General features: G+C 39.4%; 1 protein-coding gene across 34 annotated transcripts in view; it reads left to right on the forward strand.

Annotated features, from left to right (window-relative positions):
• clasp1a (cytoplasmic linker associated protein 1a) overlaps positions 1-24,280 on the forward strand; it is an 80,689-nt gene that overhangs the window by 16,628 nt on the left and 39,781 nt on the right. For 33 of the 34 annotated variants that reach the window (XM_077579994.1, XM_077579999.1, XM_077580008.1 and 30 more), the window contains exons 3-17: positions 206-284; positions 904-1,007; positions 1,157-1,248; positions 2,920-2,995; positions 4,220-4,317; positions 5,580-5,650; positions 13,730-13,867; positions 13,953-14,026; positions 14,096-14,188; positions 14,378-14,523; positions 17,702-17,837; positions 18,140-18,210; positions 18,415-18,474; positions 24,048-24,125; positions 24,227-24,280. The exon at positions 24,227-24,280 is cut by the window's right edge and continues 114 nt beyond it. In XM_077579994.1, the coding sequence (XP_077436120.1) occupies positions 206-284; positions 904-1,007; positions 1,157-1,248; positions 2,920-2,995; positions 4,220-4,317; positions 5,580-5,650; positions 13,730-13,867; positions 13,953-14,026; positions 14,096-14,188; positions 14,378-14,523; positions 17,702-17,837; positions 18,140-18,210; positions 18,415-18,474; positions 24,048-24,125; positions 24,227-24,280 (1,370 nt within the window). Of the gene's footprint in view, positions 1-205; positions 285-903; positions 1,008-1,156; positions 1,249-2,919; positions 2,996-4,219; positions 4,318-5,579; positions 5,651-7,864; positions 7,964-13,729; positions 13,868-13,952; positions 14,027-14,095; positions 14,189-14,377; positions 14,524-17,701; positions 17,838-18,139; positions 18,211-18,414; positions 18,475-24,047; positions 24,126-24,226 lie in introns of those variants that run through there. The other variant, XM_077580021.1, reaches the window with a different exon arrangement.

Genomic DNA, 24,280 nt, shown 5'->3' on the forward strand with positions numbered 1-24,280 from the left:
CGACGTGCTCATAACATTAAATGTCGAAAGAATTACCACATAACCGGTGCTCTTTAAATTTGGGGAAAAATATTGATAAAAAAGCCTTTTTTATTAAGTGGTTCATCGTGATTAATCAAAATTCTAAGATGTGATTAATCTGATTTGAAAATGTTATTGTTTAACAGCTCTAATACTAATATCCTTTTTATTGTCTCTCCACTAGGTGGCTCTGCTAGGCTTAGATCTCCTCTCCACTTTAGTGACGAGGTTACAAGAGAGATTTAGGGCTCATGTGGGAACAGGTAAGTTTAAACTCATATATCAGTATGTTGCACAAGTATCTAACACAATTAATTATTGAATATTAACGTTTACATAATTTTGTTTCTACAATCAGATTTTTTGTTTGGGACTGAATAATTCATTCAGACATTCTTTTTTTGCTTAATATAATACTACAGCATATACAATTTCCTTTTCATAATATTCCGTTTCAAATGTTAATCTATTGAATTTAAGACTTATCCATCCATCCCTAACAAGGTTAAAATATTTTTTTTATACCCCTTATTTACCCATTTTTCCTAAATTCCATATCACATAAGGTAACCTTTGGAAGAACATGTTGTGATGACTGTTAAATATTCTTTGCATTTGAATGCAGCTATTGTCTGACACCTGCAACAACAATAATAATTATTTCTTTATCATTTAAAATATATATTTTTTTCTAGTCTTAAAATTGACAATTGAATCTGTCTTTTTATGTGGAATCCCTGAAGTAATACTGCCCAATGTGTAAACTTCGGTGGAAGCAATGCCTCTGATTTATTCCTACTCTCTGTAACTCACATTTATGCCACCAAACTTCAATTAATGTACCCACTTCTTCTGACTATTGTCTTGTTTTTATTTATTCAGCTCTACCTAGTCTTATCGATCGATTGGGAGATGCCAAAGACCAAGTAAGAGAACAAGACCAAGCACTGCTGCTTAAGATCATGGAACTAGCTGCATCTCCACAGGTATTAATATTTTGTGCATTTTACCACACTGTTAGTAGTATATTACTTCTTAATATACTCAATCAAGTTTGATTCATGAAGTTATCATTTATGCAAATCTTGGTTTGTGTTGATGACACATGCTATTTGATTGTGTTGTGTTGTAATAGTATGTGTGGGACCGAATGCTTGGAGGCTTCAAACATAAGAACAACAGGACCAGGGAAGGAGTTTGCCTTTGCCTTATTGCCACATTGACCATGTGAGACTCCTCCTTTCTTCCAATTTTAATTTTTAGTATCGGATTTTTTTGACTATAACATTTTATATATATAGTATAGTATATGTAGTGTGTGTGTGTATATATATATATATATATATATATATATATATATATATATATATACTACATATAGTATAGTATATATATATATATATATATATATATATATATATATATATATATATATATATATATACTACATATAGTATAGTATATATATATATATATATATATATATATATATATATATATACTACATATAGTATAGTATATATATATATATATATATATATATATATATATATATATATATACTACATATAGTATATATATATATATATATATATATATAGTATAGTATGTAGTATATGTGTGTGTGTGTATATATATATATCTAGATATATAGTGTGTATATATATATATATATATATATATATATATATATATATATAAGAAAACAAAATCGCTGTTCCATAATTGTGGGTGCGTTCGGAACTCAAACTACTTTACTCCTACTGTTCAAAAACCCACAGAGTGTTGTTCAAATATGCCGTTTGGTTATTACCTGCTGCGTTCAAAAATTAGAGCTGAGTGCGCCTCCCTTAACACACACACACATTCTAAGGGCGGTGTTAGGGAGTCAGAGTGAATTTCCGAACACACTCCATGTTGACGGCAGTGAACGAGTTCCCGTTGGACGGAAGTCCCACTTCCAAACAGAGGTGGCAAATCCAGGTCCAGAAAGTAAAAACCCTGCCTCAGTTTGGCTTTAGCCTAGCTAGCTGGCTCCCATGGTGGTCGTTGACCTGCTTGGCGCTGCTAGCTAGTACCTGGGGCTAAAGCCAAACTGTGGCAGGGTTTTTACTTTTTGGACCTGGATTTGCCTCCTCTGCTTCCAGCTACAGAAAAGCTTTTCTTTTTAGTTTGAAATAGTTTACCTTAACTACAATCCTGCGTCACATTGTGGCCAAAGGTAGAATCTTTGTTGATTATTGCACCTTTTGGTGCTCTAAATCCTAATTGTGGCGCAAGGAAGCCGCATGCTGGACTAGAGATATGTCACGCATTTGTTGCCATGACTACTACTACTTCTTGTGCTTTCATTTCTTCTTCTACTTTATTTTAGGGAGTAAGCAAATACCTTTGGTGCATTACAGCCACTTTCTGGCCACCGGCAGTAATGTACCAAAAATATTTGCGAACCGCCAAAAGAAAGTTAACACGATTAGTGAACAGGGATTTTGGGTTCCAGTCCGATCTGTAAACTTAATATATCCAAATTTCACCTGAGTATAAGTTGCAGGACCTGTCAAAGGATGAAAAATTGTGACCAAAAATATGGTAGTTATGAAAAGTGCAATGTTTTTTTTTATAAATTTTTATCAGCGATGTTTTCATAGTTCCTTATGTGAAGTAGAAAATTATACCTTTACTTTTGTATACATTCAAAATTACGCTTATTTGATTGGCTGATGTTTTCAAATGGCATGTCAAGAATTTTGACTGTTGGAACAATTTAGTTTATAATTGCAGACAAAGTTGTTTTTTAAGATGCTGAAAAATAATATTTTACACAATGCAGTACAGAAATAACATTTTCTCTCTTTGTTGATGTGTTAACTTCTCTTAATTTCCCCCTTTGTCCTTTAGGTATGGAGCTCAAGGATTGACACTCAGTAAGATTGTCCCCCACATATGTAACCTGTTGGGGGATCCTACAAGCCAGGTATAGCTAATGATTTCTACCTTTTTGTTGTTTATTACTGGAAATTATTAAATCTAATGGAATGGGATCATTACAGTAGTGAAGGGATTCTGCCAAATCCACTAAGAATGCAGTACGTTAGCTGATAGCGCCATAAATTGCTCTTCATTTCCCCCTGCAGTTTACTCCCTCTCAAACACACCCACAAAGTTTGACAGTCGAGTTTGCACCGGATTTAACACACGTGGGAGGGGGGGGGGGGGGGTGGTGGGGCGTTACAGAAGTAATTGGTTCCCGAATGCTGTTTGGCTCAACGCAAAATAAGTTTATTTATTTTTTGGTGGCAAAATATGTTTTTTGCAGCCTAACTGGTCTAAATATGGTATTCTGATTAATATTACATTTGTGGAATATGAGTTAAGCAGCAGAATCCAGCCGTTTTTATCTCTTTCGGGACGGCCATTTTGCCACTTGCTGTCAACTGAAGATGACATTAATGTTGCATTAATTGTTGAGAAATGTTTAAGGTTCACTTTCACATTAATAGAAACAGGAACAGAAGCGCTTATGTTTTTATTCAACCCACCATGTAAACATCCACAGTGTAAGGTGGAAAAAATATCTTAACGCTTCGGCTAAGCATTTCTCCAAAAGCTAATCAAAGCCATTAGTCAGCCATCCTAAGGTCTAATCAATGTGACGAAATTGCTGCTGTTAGTTAAAGTTGATCTGCCCTAAAAAAATACACAAGTTTTGAGTTTGGTTTCTTCAGGAAGCATTGCCGGATTTGAAACATGCCTCGTACAAAATAACTCAAAAGTTCTACTAGTAAATGTTCATTTTTATGAAGCTGGAAAGAATCTGTGAAAAACTCAGAAAGACAGATTCTGTATAAATGGTGACGGTTCAGCTTGCTTGTCTGCCTATGAGTGGCCGCCCTGTAAAGAGGACTGCAAGAGCACAGTGCAGGATTCTCAGATAGGTGTAGAAGAGTCCTAGTATGAAAGCTAAAAATGTACTCTGGCGCATGCTAACATCTCTTTTGACAAATATACGGCAGATAAAACATTAAAGAAGAATGGATGTCAAAGAAGGACACCACAGAAGAGACCAAAAAACTTAAACTAGTAAAAAAGAGCACCTGGATTCTGTAGACATATGAAGCCAAAATATATGTAAAGACATAAAATTTAAAAAAATCAATACACATATAACAGATAAAGAATATCTTGTGTTGACACTTAGGTACGAGACGGGGCTATGAGTTGTTTGGTGGAGATCTACCGGCATGTGGGTGAGAGGGTGAGGATGGATCTCAGCAAGAAGGGCTTACCTCAGTCACGGTACTTCCTGCTTCTTTTTTTGTTCAGGGATTTTGCTTTACTTGTTTGCGAAGATTGCGAAGGTTTTTGTGATTTTATGTTCACTAATATACTGTTTTTCATTACTTCATCACCTTTAATTGCACACCTAAGCAAATTATTAATTATTTTTTTATCACTCAATCGGAGCAATAAATCAGATGCTCTGTTTGAGGATAGATTTAGGCCTTTGGTCATAGTAGCACATGCCTAGACTTATTTTTATTTTTATTCATGCCTCATGATTTTTGCCTCGTGTTCTTTGATTATATTGTCAAGCTTCAAAATGGCAAATTTGGCAAAAGCCAGCAAAACAGTAAAAACAACTTTCTAGTATTATGGAGCATTACATATGGGGCAGTTAATTTTCATATAATCTGATTAATAACAGTAAAGGCATTTAATGGAATAATAATAATTCTAATTAATCAAGTTTTAGACATTCTATAAGTAAAAAACAAAACAAAAGCTTTGTAACACTACGTAGTGTTAGTTGAAAGATACAGTAAGATGATAGGTGGATGGATACTTTCCATTCCTTCAGGGAATTTAACTAGACGCAGCAAACAAGTTCTGTCATGGGGAACAGAGTTTTTCAACTGCTTGCTGAGAGTTTGCCATTTTACGTGTATGTAATGCCGACTCCCCCTGTACGTCAATGACACCTATGAGACATGATGCAGATCGAATATATTAGGGTATGATGTTGAAATTCACGTTTAATTATACTCCATGTACCCCACATCAATCACTATGTTATTTGGTGGTCGCTAGGGCAAATTCTTGTCAGATGTAAATTCTGCTGTCACTTCAAGTGGTAGTATTCTAGTATCATCTCGCCTTTTTGCTGTGTGATTACTTTTAAATTTCCTGTATAATGAAATATGTGTCTTAGCTTATTATGTGTTTAAAATAGAATAGAATGCTAATTGTCTGATACAAATGGTGACAGGAACTCTCAAACATTCCCATCCAGACACCTTTCACATTAAAAACACGATAAAAAGAAGAAAAAAAACTGAGTTAAAACAAATAACTAACAGATGTTTCAAAAGTGCTATGTTGTATTTTAAGAGGTACAGAATGATTATAGCAGAGGGAATAAAATATTTATACCTCCTGCCTGACAACAGTAGTTGAAATGATTGGTGGAAGGGATGAGAGTACATCTTTTGGATTATTTGCCTTAATGTATTTTTTTATTTTATTTTCGTTGCTATTCTTATCCTGTGCCTGCATTACAGGTTGAATGTAATCTTCAGCAAATTCGACGAAGTTCAGAGATCTGGGAACATGATGTCCTCTTCAGGCTCAGGTGAGTTTTGCTCCTTGGTGAAATTATTCAGCCCGCTCTTCAAACTTTTTTTTATTCTGTTTTTGTTTTTTGTCTATCAGCCCTGACCTGTCTGTATGTCATAAATTTATTAGCAAGAATAATATTGTTGTATACTCTTTACATTCATTAAATACAGGAAGTTTTAACCAGTAAGGTTTGTCCCCTCATCATTAGTGTCTCAATGGGAAATAGACGAGAGCTGAATTGCATAGCGTTTGATGACTGTACTTGTAATACGATATAATTTAGAGACAGTGATGCAGTATAGATGACACAATATTAAGGAGCTCAGTAGGTGTTCGTTGGTAGATGAAAAAAATTGATATTGCCTCTCTCAACTGGATGGCACCCACATCACTCTGATTTCAACACAGTTTGAAACAGACTTGACAAATAATGGTGTAAAATTATGTACAATGGGCCCCTTAGGAAGAAGAAAATATTTTGTACCCTCCCAACTCTCCGCCTCCACCATAAATGGTATTATTTGTCTAGAAAATTGTTGGAAGTGCAATTACATTTATTCCATGCAATTCCATGCATACCATTGTATCTTTATTAATATTAAAGAAAAAAATGTATACAACTTACAACAAAGAATAAGTAAACTTGTTTTATTGCTTGCAACAAAAGATTTAAAGTGAATCAATTTGCCTCAAATTCAAACAAATATTCCCTATTTAAACTGTAAAAAAATGCTGTAAATAAATAAAATTGACTGGGTAACTGAGCTATATGATGCTGCAAAACTACTTTAATTTTGAGTTGACTAAGGGCAGATATAGATTTACTTCTTTCTGCCCCCTTTCATTTATTTTCTTATAAAGAGTCAAATAAATAAATAAAAGAAATGGGGAAAAAAATACAAATATTAATAAATACAAATTAAGACAGACTTTAACCTACAAAACAAAAACAAATGAAACAATTATTTTTTTTTTAATCATGAGTAAGTCAGGATTAATGGCTACAATGAGCATGTTTTGCAGTGCACAGCTATCCATATAGGGTGATCACAAGGACTCACCATTGTAGTTCTCCCCACACTCCTGGCGCTTGACAGGGATCTATAATATCTAACCTGGCGAGCTTGCACATGTATCTCATAAAGTCCTTTTCATGAAAGAGATATAAATTCTATTGGATGGAATGTTGACTGATAAACACAATTTTGATCATTATTGTCCATTGTAAATCAGACAATTCATTAGATTAGATGAGATTAATTATATTAGATTTGATTTGATTTAGAAGTTTATTTTGGACATGCATAAAATACAAATTGTTGATGATAAAATGTGAAAAAAAGAAAAGAAAAAAAGGCATTCAAGCAAACAAAATTTAATATCAAATGAAGCAACAAAAGATATAAAGTAAGACTGTCGTCAACCGAGTCCTTAATTTTTTATTAATTTTCACATAGCCTACATGTTCCAAAAGGAGTAGGAAGAAGTATAAACTTTTTTGTTCCTACCCCTTTATCCCCATTTCATCATCAACATATATATAAAAAATATGTCATTCATAAATTTTGTTAAACATAGTATTTGACTATAGTATACTTGCTGGATTTAATGAGGATTAATAAACTTTTTAATATACCATATATACTTGGCTAACAGCAGTAATAATAATAATAATAATTATTATTATTTTTAGTAGTAGTAGTAGTAGTAGTAGTAATCCCCAGTCAGATGTATTTCTACAACTTCTCAAAAATTACTTCTCAGAAATACTTACATATTTCTTTTTCTTACTTCACAACAACTGCACTTTGGCAAAGGCTGCAAGCTGGATAATATCACTCTTAAGTTTACTCTGAAACTAAAAATTGGACAAAAAAAATTACACCTTGTACATTTGAAACATCGATCAATTAGCCTTTCAGTGAGCTTAATGCCAACGCTTACTAGCATCTGTGTTAGTTAATGAAGTTTCATGTAATTTCTACTTCACTTGTTATATGAATGTACATCAGAAAAAACATGTAAGAAATCTCTAATGACACTTTGTGGCATGTTCCACAGTTTCTTCTGTTTTGTATAAATCTTCATATTGATTTGTTCTCTTAGTGTTGCACAGCAATCTGAAGAAATAATTGGTTTGGAGGGCTGCTGAAAGTGAGTAGAGAGATCGTAGAGGGAAAAAGTGAGGGAGGGTTGGTGAGCAAAACAAAAGCAGCCATTTCTGTAGAGCTTAACGTGGGTGAGAGCTCAGAGAGAAGGCGAGATTGAGAGCAGCTGTGAGCTGTGCAGTAGCTTCGGCATAGCTGCACCATGACAGCAGGAGAAGGTAAGGATAGAAATACAGCAAATTACATTTTCTGTTTACTGTGGTCAGATTGCAAACATGTAAGATGCATCGGCTGCATGTAAAGGTGAAGCTACTTAAGTTTGTTATATAATGTGCACAATTATACTGCTGCAAATGGCCACCCTATTATGTAAAGATTCTACTTAGTAAAGATGAAGGTGAACGTATCTTTGGGTTGTTTAAGTGTGGAATAATCATTGATGCAAATGATACTAACACGGAGTAAACATTTAAAAATATATATTTTATTAGTGCAAGAGATTGCGCCTGATTTACGAAAGATTTGTAATGCAAAAAGCAGGCGCAGACTTGATTGCTCATGCAATATTTTTGACTTGACTTCCACTTTAAATACCGAGTCTCAAAGGCAAACCAGCACTGATGTGCATAATGATGACTGCAGTTACTGTTGCAGTTAGGAGTCATACCCAAATAAGAGGCAGCAGGGGTGCTTATCCCCTTGTGTAAAGAATGGCAAATTTGGCACTTCGTAATGAACTTAATCCTGACTTTGAGCCAAACACAAGGAGCCATTCCATATCGATATTATGTATTATAAAACTCTTTTCAACTCTGCGTTTTATTGCATCTGGGACAAATCTAAGCACTTTGGCAATTGTTACTGGCTTCTTCCACAGCAGTTTTTGGATGGATGGGCAGATTCATTCAAATTTCTCACTTGGAGTCAGTGAGTTAAATCACACAAAACATAACTTTTGCACAATCGCTCGATCCCAAAACATTATCAAGGTTTCTTTTCTATAACTCAGTTATGTGTTTGCCTCTTTCACGATAACCAGTTCCAATAAGTTTCATGTTGTGCTTGCAGCAATTTTTCAAATTTCCTTGCTGAGAAAAAGCACAAGTAGTAAATCAGGTCCTTGGAGTGTAATCTTAGCACCAAAACTGCTCAATATGTTAGCGTGAAAACACAATTTAGCACCCACTATTTGGGATCTTAGTAACTCAGGCATTTTCTGTGATTTTTTTTTTTTTAACATCCATTTTCCAAACTGCTTATTCTTCACAACACAAGCATTTAAATGCTGTTCTTGCATATACTGTATGGATGGTACTGAAAAATACTGTAAAAGCTTTGATGCTTAAGACAAATACATCCTTGACATTTACCTTTGAAATTGCGAGCACAGAAATTGCGAGCACAGAAATTCCACATTGGACTGGTATAACACACTTAATTAATTTTCTTCTGTGACTGAGTGTGATGGTCATCACAGTTACGTTTCAGAATCTAGACCCATTTATAGCAGCTCAATGCATAATGCAAAATATGTTCTCTATTTATAACCAAAGAGTAGCTGGTCAGCAAGAGACTGCAAACTGTATACTTTTCCCCCACAGCAGCCGTTTTCAATTCTTCTAAGAAGTTATTTGATCTGCACACGGCAGCTTTCAAAAGGATTAAAATGATTTCCATGTATGTGCTGTATATATTTATGTGGGTGTATGCCTGTTTATCTCCTACTATTGGCTGCTGGAACGAGCGTAGGAGAGATTTAGTTTAAAGCCCGTTATACAACCTTTTTAGTCATTTTAAATACCAAAATGCTGTTTTTCCTTTCACTTTGAAATTGTTAGGCGCATTGCTCCAGGGCACAATAGCTGTGATTGTTGGGGGTTGCAGTCAGTGCACCAGTCCCAGCCTCCTCAAAGCTGCTGCACTGTTGCCGTATTTGTGTCACTCAGTATAATTATACATAAAATATTAAGACCAGTGGAGATTTACCAGTCGAGATGTATTGCATGCATCCAATTCTGAAAATGCTGAAGAAGCATATTCTAATGACTTTTAGATGAGGTCTAGAAGGATAAGTAATTAGTAGTAACATCACCATCTATATTACTGGCATGATTTACTTTATTACAGCATTTGTTTCCTGTTCAGATTTTAGTGAGCGGGTTTGTTTTGACACTGTTATGAATGTGATGTCAAGTGTAATACAATTACTGTCTTTCTTTCTCACTTCATTATTTTGTGTGAGGGAATAGGCATTCCATTGTTGTTGTTTGGGCACAGTGTGTCTCCTGTCTATGAACACTTGATTGAGCTCTTCCTTTTCATTGCATGTTTGCATCAGTCATCAAGTTGTGATGATCACCCTTTTTACATTGCAGAATAATTTTTCAACTTTCATTATTTTGAAATTGAGCCTGAATTAATTCAGTACACTTAGCTTTTATAACAAAAGGTTTTGCTTGTTGACTGACTTACTGTTGTTACATTCATAGGTTGTTTTATATTAACTCATTCACTCACAGTCATCTTCACTGAAGCAACCCCCTACGCTCCCGGCTGTTTTCCTGTATTTTGACAGATTTTGCAAGGCCCACAGAATATTGTGTTCTGTTGCTATAAAAACATGGAACCTACCAAAACAAAGATTAAAGTCTCTTCTTTAATCAGAAAAGAGTATATTTTTATCCATTTCCGTTTTGCAGCAATTAGCATTAGAATCTACCTAAGTTTCATCATTATTAACAAATCTGTTGAAAACACTGGCAAAAAGAGCTTGTTGCAACATGACCCTGGTAGATTTCTTACACTCTGCTGCCATTTGCTGGCCGTTTTTGTAATAACTACCATTGCTTCAAGCATTTTCTTTATGTTAAGCTGTATCAAAATCTTCTGTATGCTCTACCATAAAAAAAACATTAAAAAAACATATAAATATGTCTTTGAGACACCTAAAACATTTAAAATAGCATGTATTTATTCATTTTTTGGAAAAAATGAGTTAACAAGTAGAACTATGCACTTTTCATTTGCCTTATTGCTTATACAGTATACAGTACAACCTGCTAAGTTAGTGATCGGGAACCCTGGTCCTCGAGAGCCACCATCCTGCTTGTTTTCAATGTCTCCCTCCACCAACACACCTGATTTGATGAATAAGATCATTAACAGGCTTGCTGATTAGCTGATCATTTGAGTCAGCTGACAGACAGGACGGTGGCTGTCAAGGACCAGTGTCCCCTACCCCTTTGCTAGATTATTTTTGTTTAGGTCGTTGTAAATATGATGAAAATTTAATTGTTGATATTGATACTCCACTGTAATAATCTTCAAAAGGTGTGATGATTACTATCTGTCAGAGTCAGCCATTTTAATTACATGGGCTTTTGAGTCTTACTAGGAGCGAGTGCTTGTTAGAACAAGTCAGACATTACATTTAGAAGCTCACATAGGTGAGTGATTAACCCTCTCTGCTTTTGTTTTGTAAATTGGGTGTTCACAAACTACTGACACACTACTACTGACTACACACAACTTGGATTGAAGAGGATAGATGAAATTGTTAGAGAATTACCTTTGCATTATTGTGATGCAATGAGAAAGTAATGTGTCTCACTTATGGGCAAATTAATTGTTTAATACACAAATATCAAGGAAAGTCTGTAGAAGTTGATTCACTTTCAAAACCAGCACTTGAAAATATATTTTACGCTCTGTAGAAATGATCGCTTATCAGCAAGACATCTGTGTGGTGATAATACTGTAACACTGATCACCCTGTCATCTGTCTTTATTATGTAACCTCAGAGAAGCCGCTTGCTACATCACATGCATCTGTGGTTCACGGTGCTCCCACAAGGGAACATTGGGACAATAAGAGCTTTGAATTTCCTACAGCAAAATATCATACAAAAGTGTGTGTTGAGAACAAAGTGGACTTGTCATTGTGTACCCTGACACCTCGCTGTGCATTATTAATTTCCGTCAGCTTTTTCCTCATTTATTGGTGGCTGTGAGGTTCAGTAAACCAATTATATTACATGCTAATCAAGGTTATTTTAGTAAATGAAAACTAACGGGAAAACTAAAACTAATATTCCAAAAACTATTTTGTTAACAAAATCAAATAAAAACCAAAATGTTTTTTTAAAAAACGAAAACAAACGGAAACTCAATTTTTTTGTTTACAAAACTAACTATAATTATAGGGGAAATGCCCTTTGTTTTAGTCCTTGGTAATTAATTTAATACATGAGCCTTTGTGGATGATTTTAAATGTGATTTTAAGTATTTTTATTCCGATATTAACCGGAATAAAGATGTTTGAAAGTGTGTCACATAGAAGTGATGTCATCTAGCAGAATGCTTTGACGCAGCCTCTGACCTGAACAGGTAGCTTAAAGCAATGGTAGTTATTACAAAAACAGGCAAGTAGGTGGCAGCAGAGCAAAAGAGATCAACCAGGGCCATGCTGCAACAAGCTCTTTTCCCCAGTGTTGTCAACAGGTTTGGGAATAATGATGAAACTTATTCATTTTCTAATGCTAATTGCTGCAAAACGGAAACAGATAGAAATATACTTTTTTTCCTGATGAAAGGTTTCATGTTTTTATAGCAATGTAACACAATATTCTGTGGGCCTTGCAAAGTCAGTCAAAATCCAGTAAAACAGCCGGGAGCAAAGGGGGTTACTTCAGTGAAAATGGTTGGGAGTAAATGAGTTAAAAGGCTGTGTTGTGTGCATATTCTTTGTAACACAAAATGGTGATCTCAGCTTAATAGACGCCTTGCTCTTCTCACTACTGTGTGTCAACCATCATGAGTCACACACACATATTGATAATGTTAGAGAGGCAGGCTTAAGGGTTGGGTTTTCTGGCACTGAGCAAGCACGCCGAATGCAGAACAGGGACACGAAAAGCGTGCGTATTGCCATACACATACAGTGGTAAAGAATTATCTATTCAGTCCACAGCAGAGATGCTGAGGAAGCTGGTATGCAAGAAGATCTGCGCTAGTAAGAATGATGTCCTTTTACGTATATTGTTCTCTCTTCTTATTCGGCCGTTGTTTTCTCTCTTCTTGGCTGGTGCTTTTTCCTGTTTTGCTGTCCGTTATTGTCAGCTTCTTTGCCAAAGCATCGCAGTCTAGACTCTGTCCTTCAGTCCCCTCACCCACCTCCCTTTTTCTCCTACCATATTTTCTTCTAGGTGGACCTGTTGCCTTATGAATCCCTTTGTTTTTCTATTGTGAATGTGATTTGTTTATTTCTGTATATGAATCTGACTGTTCTGATCTGAATTCTATACTTGTAAAGTGTGCCTTATAAACAATGAGAGATATACGAAGGGGTGGAGTTCAGTCAGAAACAACACTCATCTTTCTTTTAGTAGTTGCTTAAGGTTGTTGTAAAAACATGTCTAAGAAGAAATGCTTCTTACTGATGAACCTTCAATTGTATTTGGAAAAAAGTAAGGATTCTCGCTTCAAACATTCATGAGGTTTATTGAACATCAACTGTACAGTCTTATGATATCTGCTTGAGGCTAATCCCTCGTGTGAATAGTCATGTTGGGTAGGTGATAGGGCTATGTTTATGCATGTCTGCCGAACTAGATTAAGGTCAGATGGATGGTTAGATAAATGCTAATGCTAGTCGATGCATGCACACAACCTGGCAAATTGACTCAAGAGCACCCTTTTGTTAATCATTCCAATTTTATATCATATTTATATTGTACTGCAATTCAGAACTGAGTCCGGTTGGACACACTAAATAAGAAGAGAATTGTGATGCATTTCACCTTGAAAAAAAATTCCAAGCAGCAAGAGCATTGTGTGAAAATGTCTATCTTTTGCGTAAAACAATGGCTGATAAATTTTGTATCGTTTGTATTAAAAAAAACTTGCTGCAAACCAGCACCTAAACAACACACATTTTTGTATTTCTGAAAATTCTGGGCTCTTGAATGTTAATTTTTGTTTTCCAGATAAGAACTTTGAAGATGAGGACTCTGTTGATGGAGGCCGGTCCTCCTCTTCCTCATCCTCCAAAGCACCTCCTAGTGGCAGGAAGACTGTAATGTCTGCTAGAAGACCCAGCTCAGCAACCTCGGCTAAGGCCACAGGTGTGTGTCCTGTCAATGATACTGTAGATACACACTGTCAAGTATGTCTATGTTTATAATACATGTATTCTTGTGATACATAAAGGTAAAGAAGCAGCTGCTGGTGCTGTTGATGAAGAGGATTTCATCAAATTTTTTGAAGATGTGCCGTCCATCCAGGTGTTTGAAACTGACTACAAAATAACTGGTTTGAATAGTAAGGACTAAACTTGTACCTCCTATCATCAGATTTACTCTAATAGAGAGCTGGAAGACCAGCTGACCAAGATCAGAGAAGTTCTGTCAGATGACAAACATGACTGGGAGCACAGAGTGGTAGCAGTAAGTCAAACATGCACATGCACAACACTTCAGTTCAAATTCATCAGAATGTGGTTAACAGACAACTTCACATACACATTGTCAGGACATGCATGGAGGAAAAACAGAAAAAGCTATCCATCTGTCCATCTATCTATCCATCCATCCATCCATCCATTCTGACTCATATCTATCATGGTCCCCCTATAGCTAAAAAAGGTTCGCTCACTCATGCTGGCTGGGGCAGCGGAGTATGAAGGCTTCCCTCAGCAGCTGCGTCTATTGGAGGCACCGCTCAAACTGTCGGCTAAAGATCTACGCTCCCAGGTGGTCCGTGAAGCTTGCATCACTCTAGGGTAAGGCTGAAAAAGTGAAATCTGATGAGTCCTTAATTTTTTTTAAAGCAGAGGTCGACATTAATGGTGGTCCGTGGCCACCATGTCACTGTGTTGGGCCACCAGAAGTTCACTAATGGTGGCACAAATGGGCCACCACTGAAAACTTCCAAGGCCAACTTATTAGCCTACTTATTATTAATAAGCCTATTTGGTAGTCTTACTTACCTTTACGCTTTTCATTTACAGTAGTTGTGGTCTGTAATTAATTGTCTTAAAAGTCTTTCATTTATAGCGACCGATCATGTATGTGTGGAAGAGTAGTAAACACACAAACGAACATAAGAAATATATAATATTCATATGTAAACAGCGGTGGGCAGATACGGAGTAAATTTAACATGGCTACTCGAAGAGAGACCGTATTGACTTATGTCATTGTTGCAGAAAAAAATTTGTGTGATAATAGACTTCCAGCCCTGAAGTGTGAGATTGCTCACAAAGAATACGTCACAGCAAATAACCAAATTTGATTTGCCCGGCTGTTTTCGAGCCGAGCCGAGTCGCGGACAATGTTAGCCTTATCAAACCCACTTTCTTTTGTTCAACTAAGTGGGTGTTAATTGCTAGGCTGACTCACCCATCCATATTTCTTATGATTTATTTTTAAATTTCTTATCATAGCAAAATGCTGTCAATAGTATTTGGGAGCATTTGAAAACACGACAAGCCTCTTTCCAAGTGTTTTTGTATCATTAAATGTGTATATTTATGGTTCAAACTATTTCTATAAGTGCATTTATTCACTTTTTGGATGACCCCTGCTAATCGCAGTGTTGCTGTTTGCAATCCCTATCCCCTGCAAATAGTGGGGTCCCACTGTAAATCTATGACTTGTGACACCAAAAGAAACTACTTTACAAAATACTTTCATTCCACTTAATTAAGCTAATGAAGATATGCATTAGTCTGCTGCAAAATGATCCGCAAGCCTTCTGACCAAAAACATCCCTCATTTACATTTTATTACAGGCTTGATTAAATGGAATACATTTAAAATGCAAGCTAAAAAGCTGAGAGTTGATGAATGGATTGTGGAGATGGATTTGTAACTGTTTGAACTCCAAAGTAGGCACAGAGTATTATAGAATGTAACAAACAATCTTTATTGTACAAAGTTAACAAATGAAAACTTGATCCAACATTTGAAGAACATACAAAAAGAAAAAGTAAAGCAAAAAAGTGCTACTGTGAAGTAGGAAGAAAGGTAAAAATACTGGTCTGGTCTGATCTGTGTAACTGCAACTCCAAATAATGTATGCCGCCACATCCACCTATTGTATTTTTCTATCTGACTGCAATCAGTGCCAACATTCTAAGCACAGTGCCATTTGGGAAAGCACTTTCTTTACAGTAGTTTTCAAATTAACATACCTCATACTTGATAACTATTAAGACAATGTGTAAAACTAATCTAAATCATTTTCATAATATATCATACGAAACAAAGTGACATTTCTGTAGAAAGCTGAATGCTACTCTAGCTGAATGCTAAGACTTGAATGCATGTGCTTATGAAGTAAATTGAAAGATCAATTACTAATGTACCAAAACTTACTCCAAGCAGGGTTTAAACCCAAGTACTCCGTGGTGGAAGGCAATTGCTGACTATTGTTCATTCGGTAATCTTACCGATTCGACATGTCATTATCATTGCTCTCTCCCGCTCTCTTTTTGTTTTGTTTTTTGTATGTGCATGCGTGTAAGTGTAAGAGAATCTCGCTATAGTTGTGAAGTTGTCAGGAGACCCGAGGAAGGATCAAAGAAAAGTGAAATCCAACACTGACCAGACATCACCTACTACCCACTGGGTTACCAACCAAAATCTTTCACCAACCCCAGAAACATCTAAATTCCAACAAATTAGAGAAACCTCAAGAGACCAAAGGAAAGACTGGGGAAAGGAAGGAAGGATAGAGGAAGCAGAGTGAGATCCACAGACATCAGCCTCCACCGATTCAACGACCAAAGGAAGAAGCAGATTGTATTTGAATTTCGGTAGATGCTGGTGTGGTGGATCTGGCATACATAAAAACCTTCACCAAAGAGGGGAGCCGTCGACCCCGGCCAGGACAGAGCAAGCACAACCACCCAGGGCCCCCAGGCCGCGGCAGCGTCAAGGCACAACCCCCAGGCCCCGCAGGGGCCACCGACCGAAGAGCAAACCCAGGAGCCCGCAGCGCCCCCCACGCCAACATGGCCCGTGCCCCAAGCCGAACGCAGCAGAACGGGGCATGGCAGGCCCACTAGGCACCCCACCGGCCCACTGCCCCCGCTCCCCCAACGACCCCCCCCCACCCCCACCCACATCCGCTACCCACCACAACCCAGCCCCTGCTGCCCCCAAACCCCCAGACACCCCCAGCACCCACCCCACCCCTCAGGACCCGTACCACCCCCCCAAACCCCGGGGAACCCCCGTACCCAGGCATCGGTGCCGGAGAGGAGCCGGACAGCAAAGCAGCGAGGGCACCCGCACCCACCACACCTCCAGCCGTGTGGTGGGGCGGAACACTGGGGGCAGAAGGGGAGATGGGAGCATCGGGAGACGGGCGCCACCCCAGAACCCCAGGCCCGGCGGGGAAACGTCCCAGTCGTCGCACCAGCGTACCAAGTAAAAGCTAACCCTTTTACTGAGTTTGCCAGCTCGCCGACTGGCGAACTCTACCCCTACACCGTGGATATGACCCCACCCAGTGTATATACAAGTGTGTGTGTATGTGTGGTGCATTAAAATTGGGAGCAGGTGAGATAGAGCAGAGGGAAATTATATCCCCCCGCTCCGATCAACCTGCTTCCCAGACGTGTAGGTGTCGTGAGTGTATGTAGTGCATAATAAAAATAAAAAAATAGGGGGGGGGGGGCAATTGCTCTAACCACTGAGCTAACATGACTTCTTTGAAATCATGGCTTATGGCGTATTTATTTTGAAAAGTGTCATCTGATGCTGAAAGCTAGCACACATTTAATCATTTCAGTGAATTTCAATGGATAGATTTGCAATGTACAGTCAAAGGTGGAGAAGTCATGTTCATGATTGTTACAGCAAAACTGCTGCATCCCTTGCATTGTCAAACAAACTCAGAAGAAGGTATCCATAGGTAATCACTGAATCTCTCCCCTGTCCGCTGTCATTCAGACATTTGTCATCACTGCTGGGTAACAAGTTTGACCATGGAGCAGAGAGCGCCATGCCCATACTGCTGAATCTTGTGCCCAACAGCGCCAAAATCATGGCCACATCCGGAATGGCTGCCATCCGCCTTATACTCAGGGTGAGCTGTTGAGACACAGAAAATGCTATGTACATTTTCATATCATTTACATATCGTCATCTTCTTAAAATAATTGTCATTTTTTGGCCAAAAATATTTTTTTGCCTAAATCATCTCATCATGCTGCAAATGGGTAAATTTGTGTTTTCCTGAAAAATCTGGAAAAAAAATGACTTAGGCGATTATTTTAAGAATTGTGTTGTCTTATTCAAAATCAAATTAAACAGTTAAATGCCTTAAATGTTTAAATGCTTAAATTTGCTTAAATTTTCTAAATGTAATGTCTTTGTTTTGTCTTACAGCATACACACTACCCACGCCTTATCCCCATCATTACAAGTAACTGCACCTCAAAATCAGTCGCAGTCAGACGGTAAGGTGGCCTTTTTAGCATTCCTTAGTTTTAAAACCTTGGTTGCGTAATTTATTCGGTTGGAAAGCTGATGTAGTTGTTAATACACTTTTCTGACATGAACAGTGTTTTAATGGCATTAATAACTCAATTCATTTAGTTTTATAATATCATATCTGTATAGTATCATGATGTTAGTTATTCAAAAATTTGGTTCCTTTCTAGACGCTGTTATGAATTTTTAGACCTGATGCTACAAGAGTGGCACACCAATACATTGGAAAGGTAAGCAGTGTGGCTTCGTCGATATGTCCAACAGGTCCTTGGGAAACAAAAATCTTGGGCTGTGTTCAAATGTGCACAGTACTCCCCAAATAGTGCACTACCAAGGGGTTGCGCCATTTTGTAGAGGTGTCCAAAAGAAAAAAATATAGTGTATTCAAAGTTGCCCACAATGCACTTGGAAAAGAAGTGAACATCAGTGGTCACTCAACTGGTTAATATACAGACCACAATACATTGCGAGCAGGAAAGCACAAAAGTACGACTGACAGCGCAAGTGCAAGCATCAAAGTGATACGATACGATACGATACGATATACTTTTATTTTCCCCGTGGGGAACTTTTTCCTGGACTCCGTCCAGCTGCAGTTTACAGTAAGGAAAAAACAACAGAATAGAAAGAGATACAATCAAAATTAAATAAGAAGTGCAGCAGTAGTTTACAGTAAGAAAAACAACAGAATAGAGAGAGATAATTAAAATAAATAATACACACACACTCTTATATATATATATATATATATATATTGCACCACTTAGTTAATGTCGGTTATTAAGCAATTTGATGGATGTCGGCAGGAATGAGTTCTTGTAGCGGTTCAGCCTGGTTCTGGGGGCCCTGAATCTCCTGCCGGAAGGCAGTAGCTGGAACTCATGATGCAGAATGTGAGTCGGGTCAGTAACAATTTTCTGTGCCAGTCTGGTGACGGACTGCTCATAAAGCATCTGTAGGGAAGGATGATTCCTGACCCCCATGATCTTCATGGCAGTCCGCACCAGACCGGCAATCTGTGACCTTGACTGCACAGTCAGGTTGCCGTACCAGGCCGCAATGCCGTATCTGATGATACTTTCCAATGCAGCCCGGTAGAACAGCATGATCCTCTGCTCCACTCCATAGACCCTCAGTCTGCGTAGGAAATAGAGACGCTGTTGGAGTTTGTAGCAGAGACTTCCAACGTGTACCCTCCAGCTGAATGTGTTGTCAATGTGGACCCCCAGATACCTGTATGAACCCACTTGGCTGATGTGATTGCCTTTAATGACGACTGGCCCGTGGTCACCAACAGTTTTTGGATCAAATATCACCTCCTCTGTCTTCCCCACATTGAGCACAAGATGATTCCGGTCACACCACTGGACAAATTTCTCTATTTCTGTGGGGTCACACTCACGGTTTAGGGGTAGAGTTCGCCAGTCGGCGAGCTTGCGAACTCAGTAACAGGGTTAGTTTTTCACTTAGATCGTTGGGGTGACGACCGGGGCCTCTCCCCGCTGGGCCTGGGGTTCGGGGATGCCGCCCGTCCTCCGGTGCCCCCATCTCCCCTTCTGCCCCTGGTGTTCCGTCCCTCCGCGTGGTGGGGTGGGCGCGGGTGCCCTCTCCGCTCCGCTGCCCGGCCCCTCTTCGGCGCAGATGCCTGGGTGCGGTGTGTCCCCGGGGTCTGGGGGGCTGTCGGTGGGTGGTGGTAGGGGCGGGGGCGGCTTGGTTGGGGGGTGGTGGTGGTGGGGGTGCCGGGGTGGGTGGTGCTGGGGTGGGGGGGTGTCTGGGGATTTGGGGACCTGGGGGCGGTTGGGGTGGATGGCGGGGGTGGGGGGGTGGGGGGGTGTTGTGGGCCGGTGGGGTGCCTGGTGGGCCTGCAGTGCCCCGTCCTGCTGCGTTGGGTTGGGGGCGCGGGCCGCGTTGGGGTGGGGGGCGCTCCTGCTCCTGGGTTTGCTCTCCAGCCGGTGGCCCCTGCGGGGCCCGGGGGTCGTCCTTTGGCGCTGCCGCGGCCTGGGGGGCCCTGAGGTGTTGCGCTTGCTCTGTCCTGGCGGGGGTCGACGGCTCCCCTCTTTGGTGGAGATTTTCATGCATGCCAGATCCACCACACCAGCATCTATCGAAACTCAGACACAATTTGTTCCTCAGGTCATTGATTCGGTGGAGGCGGGTGTCTGTGGATCTCACTCTGCTTCGTCTGTCCTTTCTACCTTTCCTCAGTTTCTCCTTCGGGCCCTTGAGGTCTCCCTGATTTGTTGGAATTTAGATGTCTCTGGGGTTGGTGAAGGACTCTGGTTAGTGGCCCGGTGGGTGGTGTCTGGTCGGTGCTGGGCTTCGCTTTTCTTTCTTTTCTTTGGTCCCTCTTCGGGTCTCCTGGCGGCCCTCTTATTTTTTTTTTGCACGCACGCACGCACGCACACACACACATACCAAAAAAAAAAAAAATAATTAAAAAAAAAAGATGATTCCGGTCACACCACTGGACAAATTTCTCTATTTCTGAGAAATAGTCCAGTGGGCTACCGCCGGCCTGCAGCAAGCTGACGATAGCTGTGTCATCAGAGAACTTAATGATAAAGTTCTCAGGGTGTGATGTCACACAATCATTTGTGTACAATGTGAAGAGGACCGGGGAGCTGACGCAGCCCTGTGCAGCGCCTGTGCAGCGCCTGTGCAGCGCCTGTGCAGCGCCTGTGCTTATCAATCTGGGTTCCGAGAGGGAGCTGTTGACCCTGACTTGCTGTGTGCGCTGTGTCAGGAAGGAGTGATACCACCTCGAGATGTACGGGTTCACATTCATCTCCTTCAGTTTACCCAAAAGCAGGTGCGGCTGCATTGTGTTGAACGCTGAGCTAAAGTCAACGAACAACACACGTGCATAAGCTTTAGGGACGTCCAGATGTTTGCTGACCAGATGTGTGATGCTGTTGATAGCATCGTCAGTGCCGCGACCCCGCTTGTAGGCAAACTGAAGGGAGTCTAAGTGTGCATCCACCTCCCCCCTGAGCCGAGTCACCATCAGCCTCTCGAAACACTTCATAACAATGGAAGTTAGAGCCACAGGCCTGAAGTCATTATTGACCACAGGACATTGTTTTTTAGGAACCGGGGTGATTACTGATTTTTTCCAGAGACTGGGAATGGAGTGTGAGTCCACCGATCTCTAGAAGATGGGCTGCCATGCCGCTGTGAGCTCCTCTGCACAGGATTTTAGCAGAAGGGCAGATATCCCATCTGGTCCTGAGGCCTTCTTTGTGCAGACAGACCTAAAAGCAGATTGGACATCATGGGGATGAATGACCAGCCTTGAGTCCTGCTCATTCACTGAAATGGACCTCAGGAACTCCCCACATTCAGAGGAGAAGTCCTGGGTTTCGAATCTTAAATAAAAGTCATTCAGCTCTCTTTCCTTCTGGAGGTCATTTAGAGTGCTGAGACCTTTTTGAGCAGGAGTCAAGTTGGTGATCCTCCTCATGGTGTCCCACATTTTCTTAGAGGTGTTAGCAGCAAAGTGTTTTTCTATAGTCTCTTTGTGCTTCCTTTTTGCTTCTTTAAGCATGTGAGCATACATTGCCCTATATACAACGGAAATAATTCTGGATGTTCAATACCACTTTTTTTAAGACCAATGCTGATACTCAAATAATCAGTACTCACCGATGCCAAGTGCCAATACCATTAGTACTTATGATACATAAAATTTCCCAAAAACAATGACAGATATATTTTTTTAGATGACCTATATATCCCAATTACCGTAAATTCCGGACTATAAGGCGCACCTGCCGATAAGCTGCGCAAGCTAAATTTAGGGAATACTCTAGCATGGGCCATGTATAAGCCGTACCCGACTGTTTTAATGTTACTGCACCAGCGTATAAGGGTTCCTGCTACCACAGAGGTTATTGTCGGGACAGAGATGACTGTTTGGGAACACAAAGCGTCCCATTTATTAACATCTGAACAGCATTCGTGAGGTGCACAAATAATACAGTGCACGTCCTCCAGTCACAGTAATAGAACAGTATACCAACAGAACAAAACCTAGAGCGCTTGACGAGCCCATAACATCAAATGGCTAAATGAAGTCCGTTTTTAAAAGTGCTTGCCAGTAATACGGCAGTAAATATGCATTAATAAAAACACAGCTGTACAAAAATACAATACTGTAACAAAAATAACCAGCCTGCAATAGCAGAAAAGCCAGTCATTACCGGTAATTCTCGTGCCACCGTCCGTCCTCCTCCTGCGTACTGTTGAAGTCCTCTACCTCAGTGTCGAAAACAAACAGGCCCAGAATAGCCCCGTCAGCCACTCTCTCTTCTTTGTTGTCGCTCTCAAAACCATAAAACTCCTCTTCCTTTTCATCAGTGTCAGATTCAAACAGGTCAATTGCCTTTAACTTAAATGCAGCATATATGCACTTGACTGGTTTGTTTTGCTCTGCATGGCGCTCTTGCGCTTCTTTTATAGTGCGCCATTGCCCCCTGGTGGATAAGCCACACTGTTATATTAGCCGCAGGGTCGATTGCAAGTGAAAAAAGTAGTGGCTTATAGTGTGGAAATTACGGTATAGCAAATTTCCTTCAAATTGCTTGAAATTAATGGCAAGTATATATTTTTTAATTTGCTTATAAAAATCATTTTGCATAGAGTACACAATAAAATGAACTTCAGAAAATAGATAAATAAAATGAAACAAATAATCCTGTAGCCAGGAAAACAAAAGTCCCAATCAAAATATGTGGTTGTACAACAACTTTTTAAAGAATCCAGTGAAGTGTAAAGAATTCAATTCAATACAATAGTGTTTCAAGTAATTTAGTAATTTTTAACATCTTAAGAATTCCTCTAGCTGTTTAGTGTGATGTTTAATTATATCTTGTTTTGAAATCCATGCTTTTAATTTGGAAGGCTGCTCTGTATTTCCGTTTCCTGTTTCACGTTCTCTGTTCGTAATTCGTCTTATTGCAGTGCAGTACTCTGTGACTATATACTATATAATATACAAAGATTTGTCTGTACTTCAGAGCTAATTAAATTGTTGAGTACAACTAAAGACTTATGTGCTCTCTTACCGGAGCACCCTGCGGCAGTCAATAAATGTAAAATAACCATTTCAGCCTTTAGTTCCTGACCGAAAAACGGCCACAAGAGCAGGGGCCGATACCAGTATCGATATCTGTCGTGAGTACCGATACTATGAAATGTGTCCTGGTAACGGCCCGTTACCGATACCTGGTATCGTTACTCGCCCATCCCGAGAAATAATTAATTTGTTTTAATTAAAAATATGTAGGGTGGCATGGTGGACGACCGGTTAGCACCTCTGCCTCTCAATTCAAGGGTCACAGGTAGGAATCGAACCTGTGACTACGGCCTTCCTGTGTGGAGTTTGCATATACAGTATAGCATGTCATGCTATATTATGAATGAGGTGTTAGGGGCTAAGTGTGGACATTTGGATACAGCCTTACAGTTGTTGTACAACAATGTGTATGTAGTGTCTAGATCAGTTTTCACTTTCCCCTCTTCCCACCTCACATTTTGCATTTGAATTTATTAGCAGTTGACAAGGCTGGGTGCACCACTGATGATGGCCATTAAGTTGATAAATTCTGGCAGTTTTAATGATCAAATTGGAAAGTGAAATTGGTCCCTCTCTCTAATCATAATGATAACCACTTCAGGGACTTTAAAAGCATGTGAAACCCGTTGTGCGTGGTCACATTCCTTGTAGACAACCAGAGGGGAAAATCTGGAGATTGACGGGAAGAAAGCAAATACGCCTACTCACCATGTTCCCTTGCTGTCCTAGGCATGTGGCTGTTTTGACTGAGACCATCAAGAAAGGCATACACGATGCTGACTCAGAGGCCAGATCCATTGCGAGGAAGTAAGTATTAAATGAGAGTTTGAAGCTGTAATGTAATATTTTTTACAGAGCTGAACATTTTTAACTCTGTCAAAATGTTTTTTGCTTGTCCTCGTCATTAGGTGTTATTGGGGTTTCCATGGTCACTATAGCCGAGAAGCAGAGCATCTCTTCCA

This window comes from Vanacampus margaritifer, chromosome 11 (genome assembly GCF_051991255.1).
Source record: "Vanacampus margaritifer isolate UIUO_Vmar chromosome 11, RoL_Vmar_1.0, whole genome shotgun sequence".
Classification (NCBI taxonomy): Eukaryota; Metazoa; Chordata; class Actinopteri; order Syngnathiformes; family Syngnathidae; genus Vanacampus; species Vanacampus margaritifer.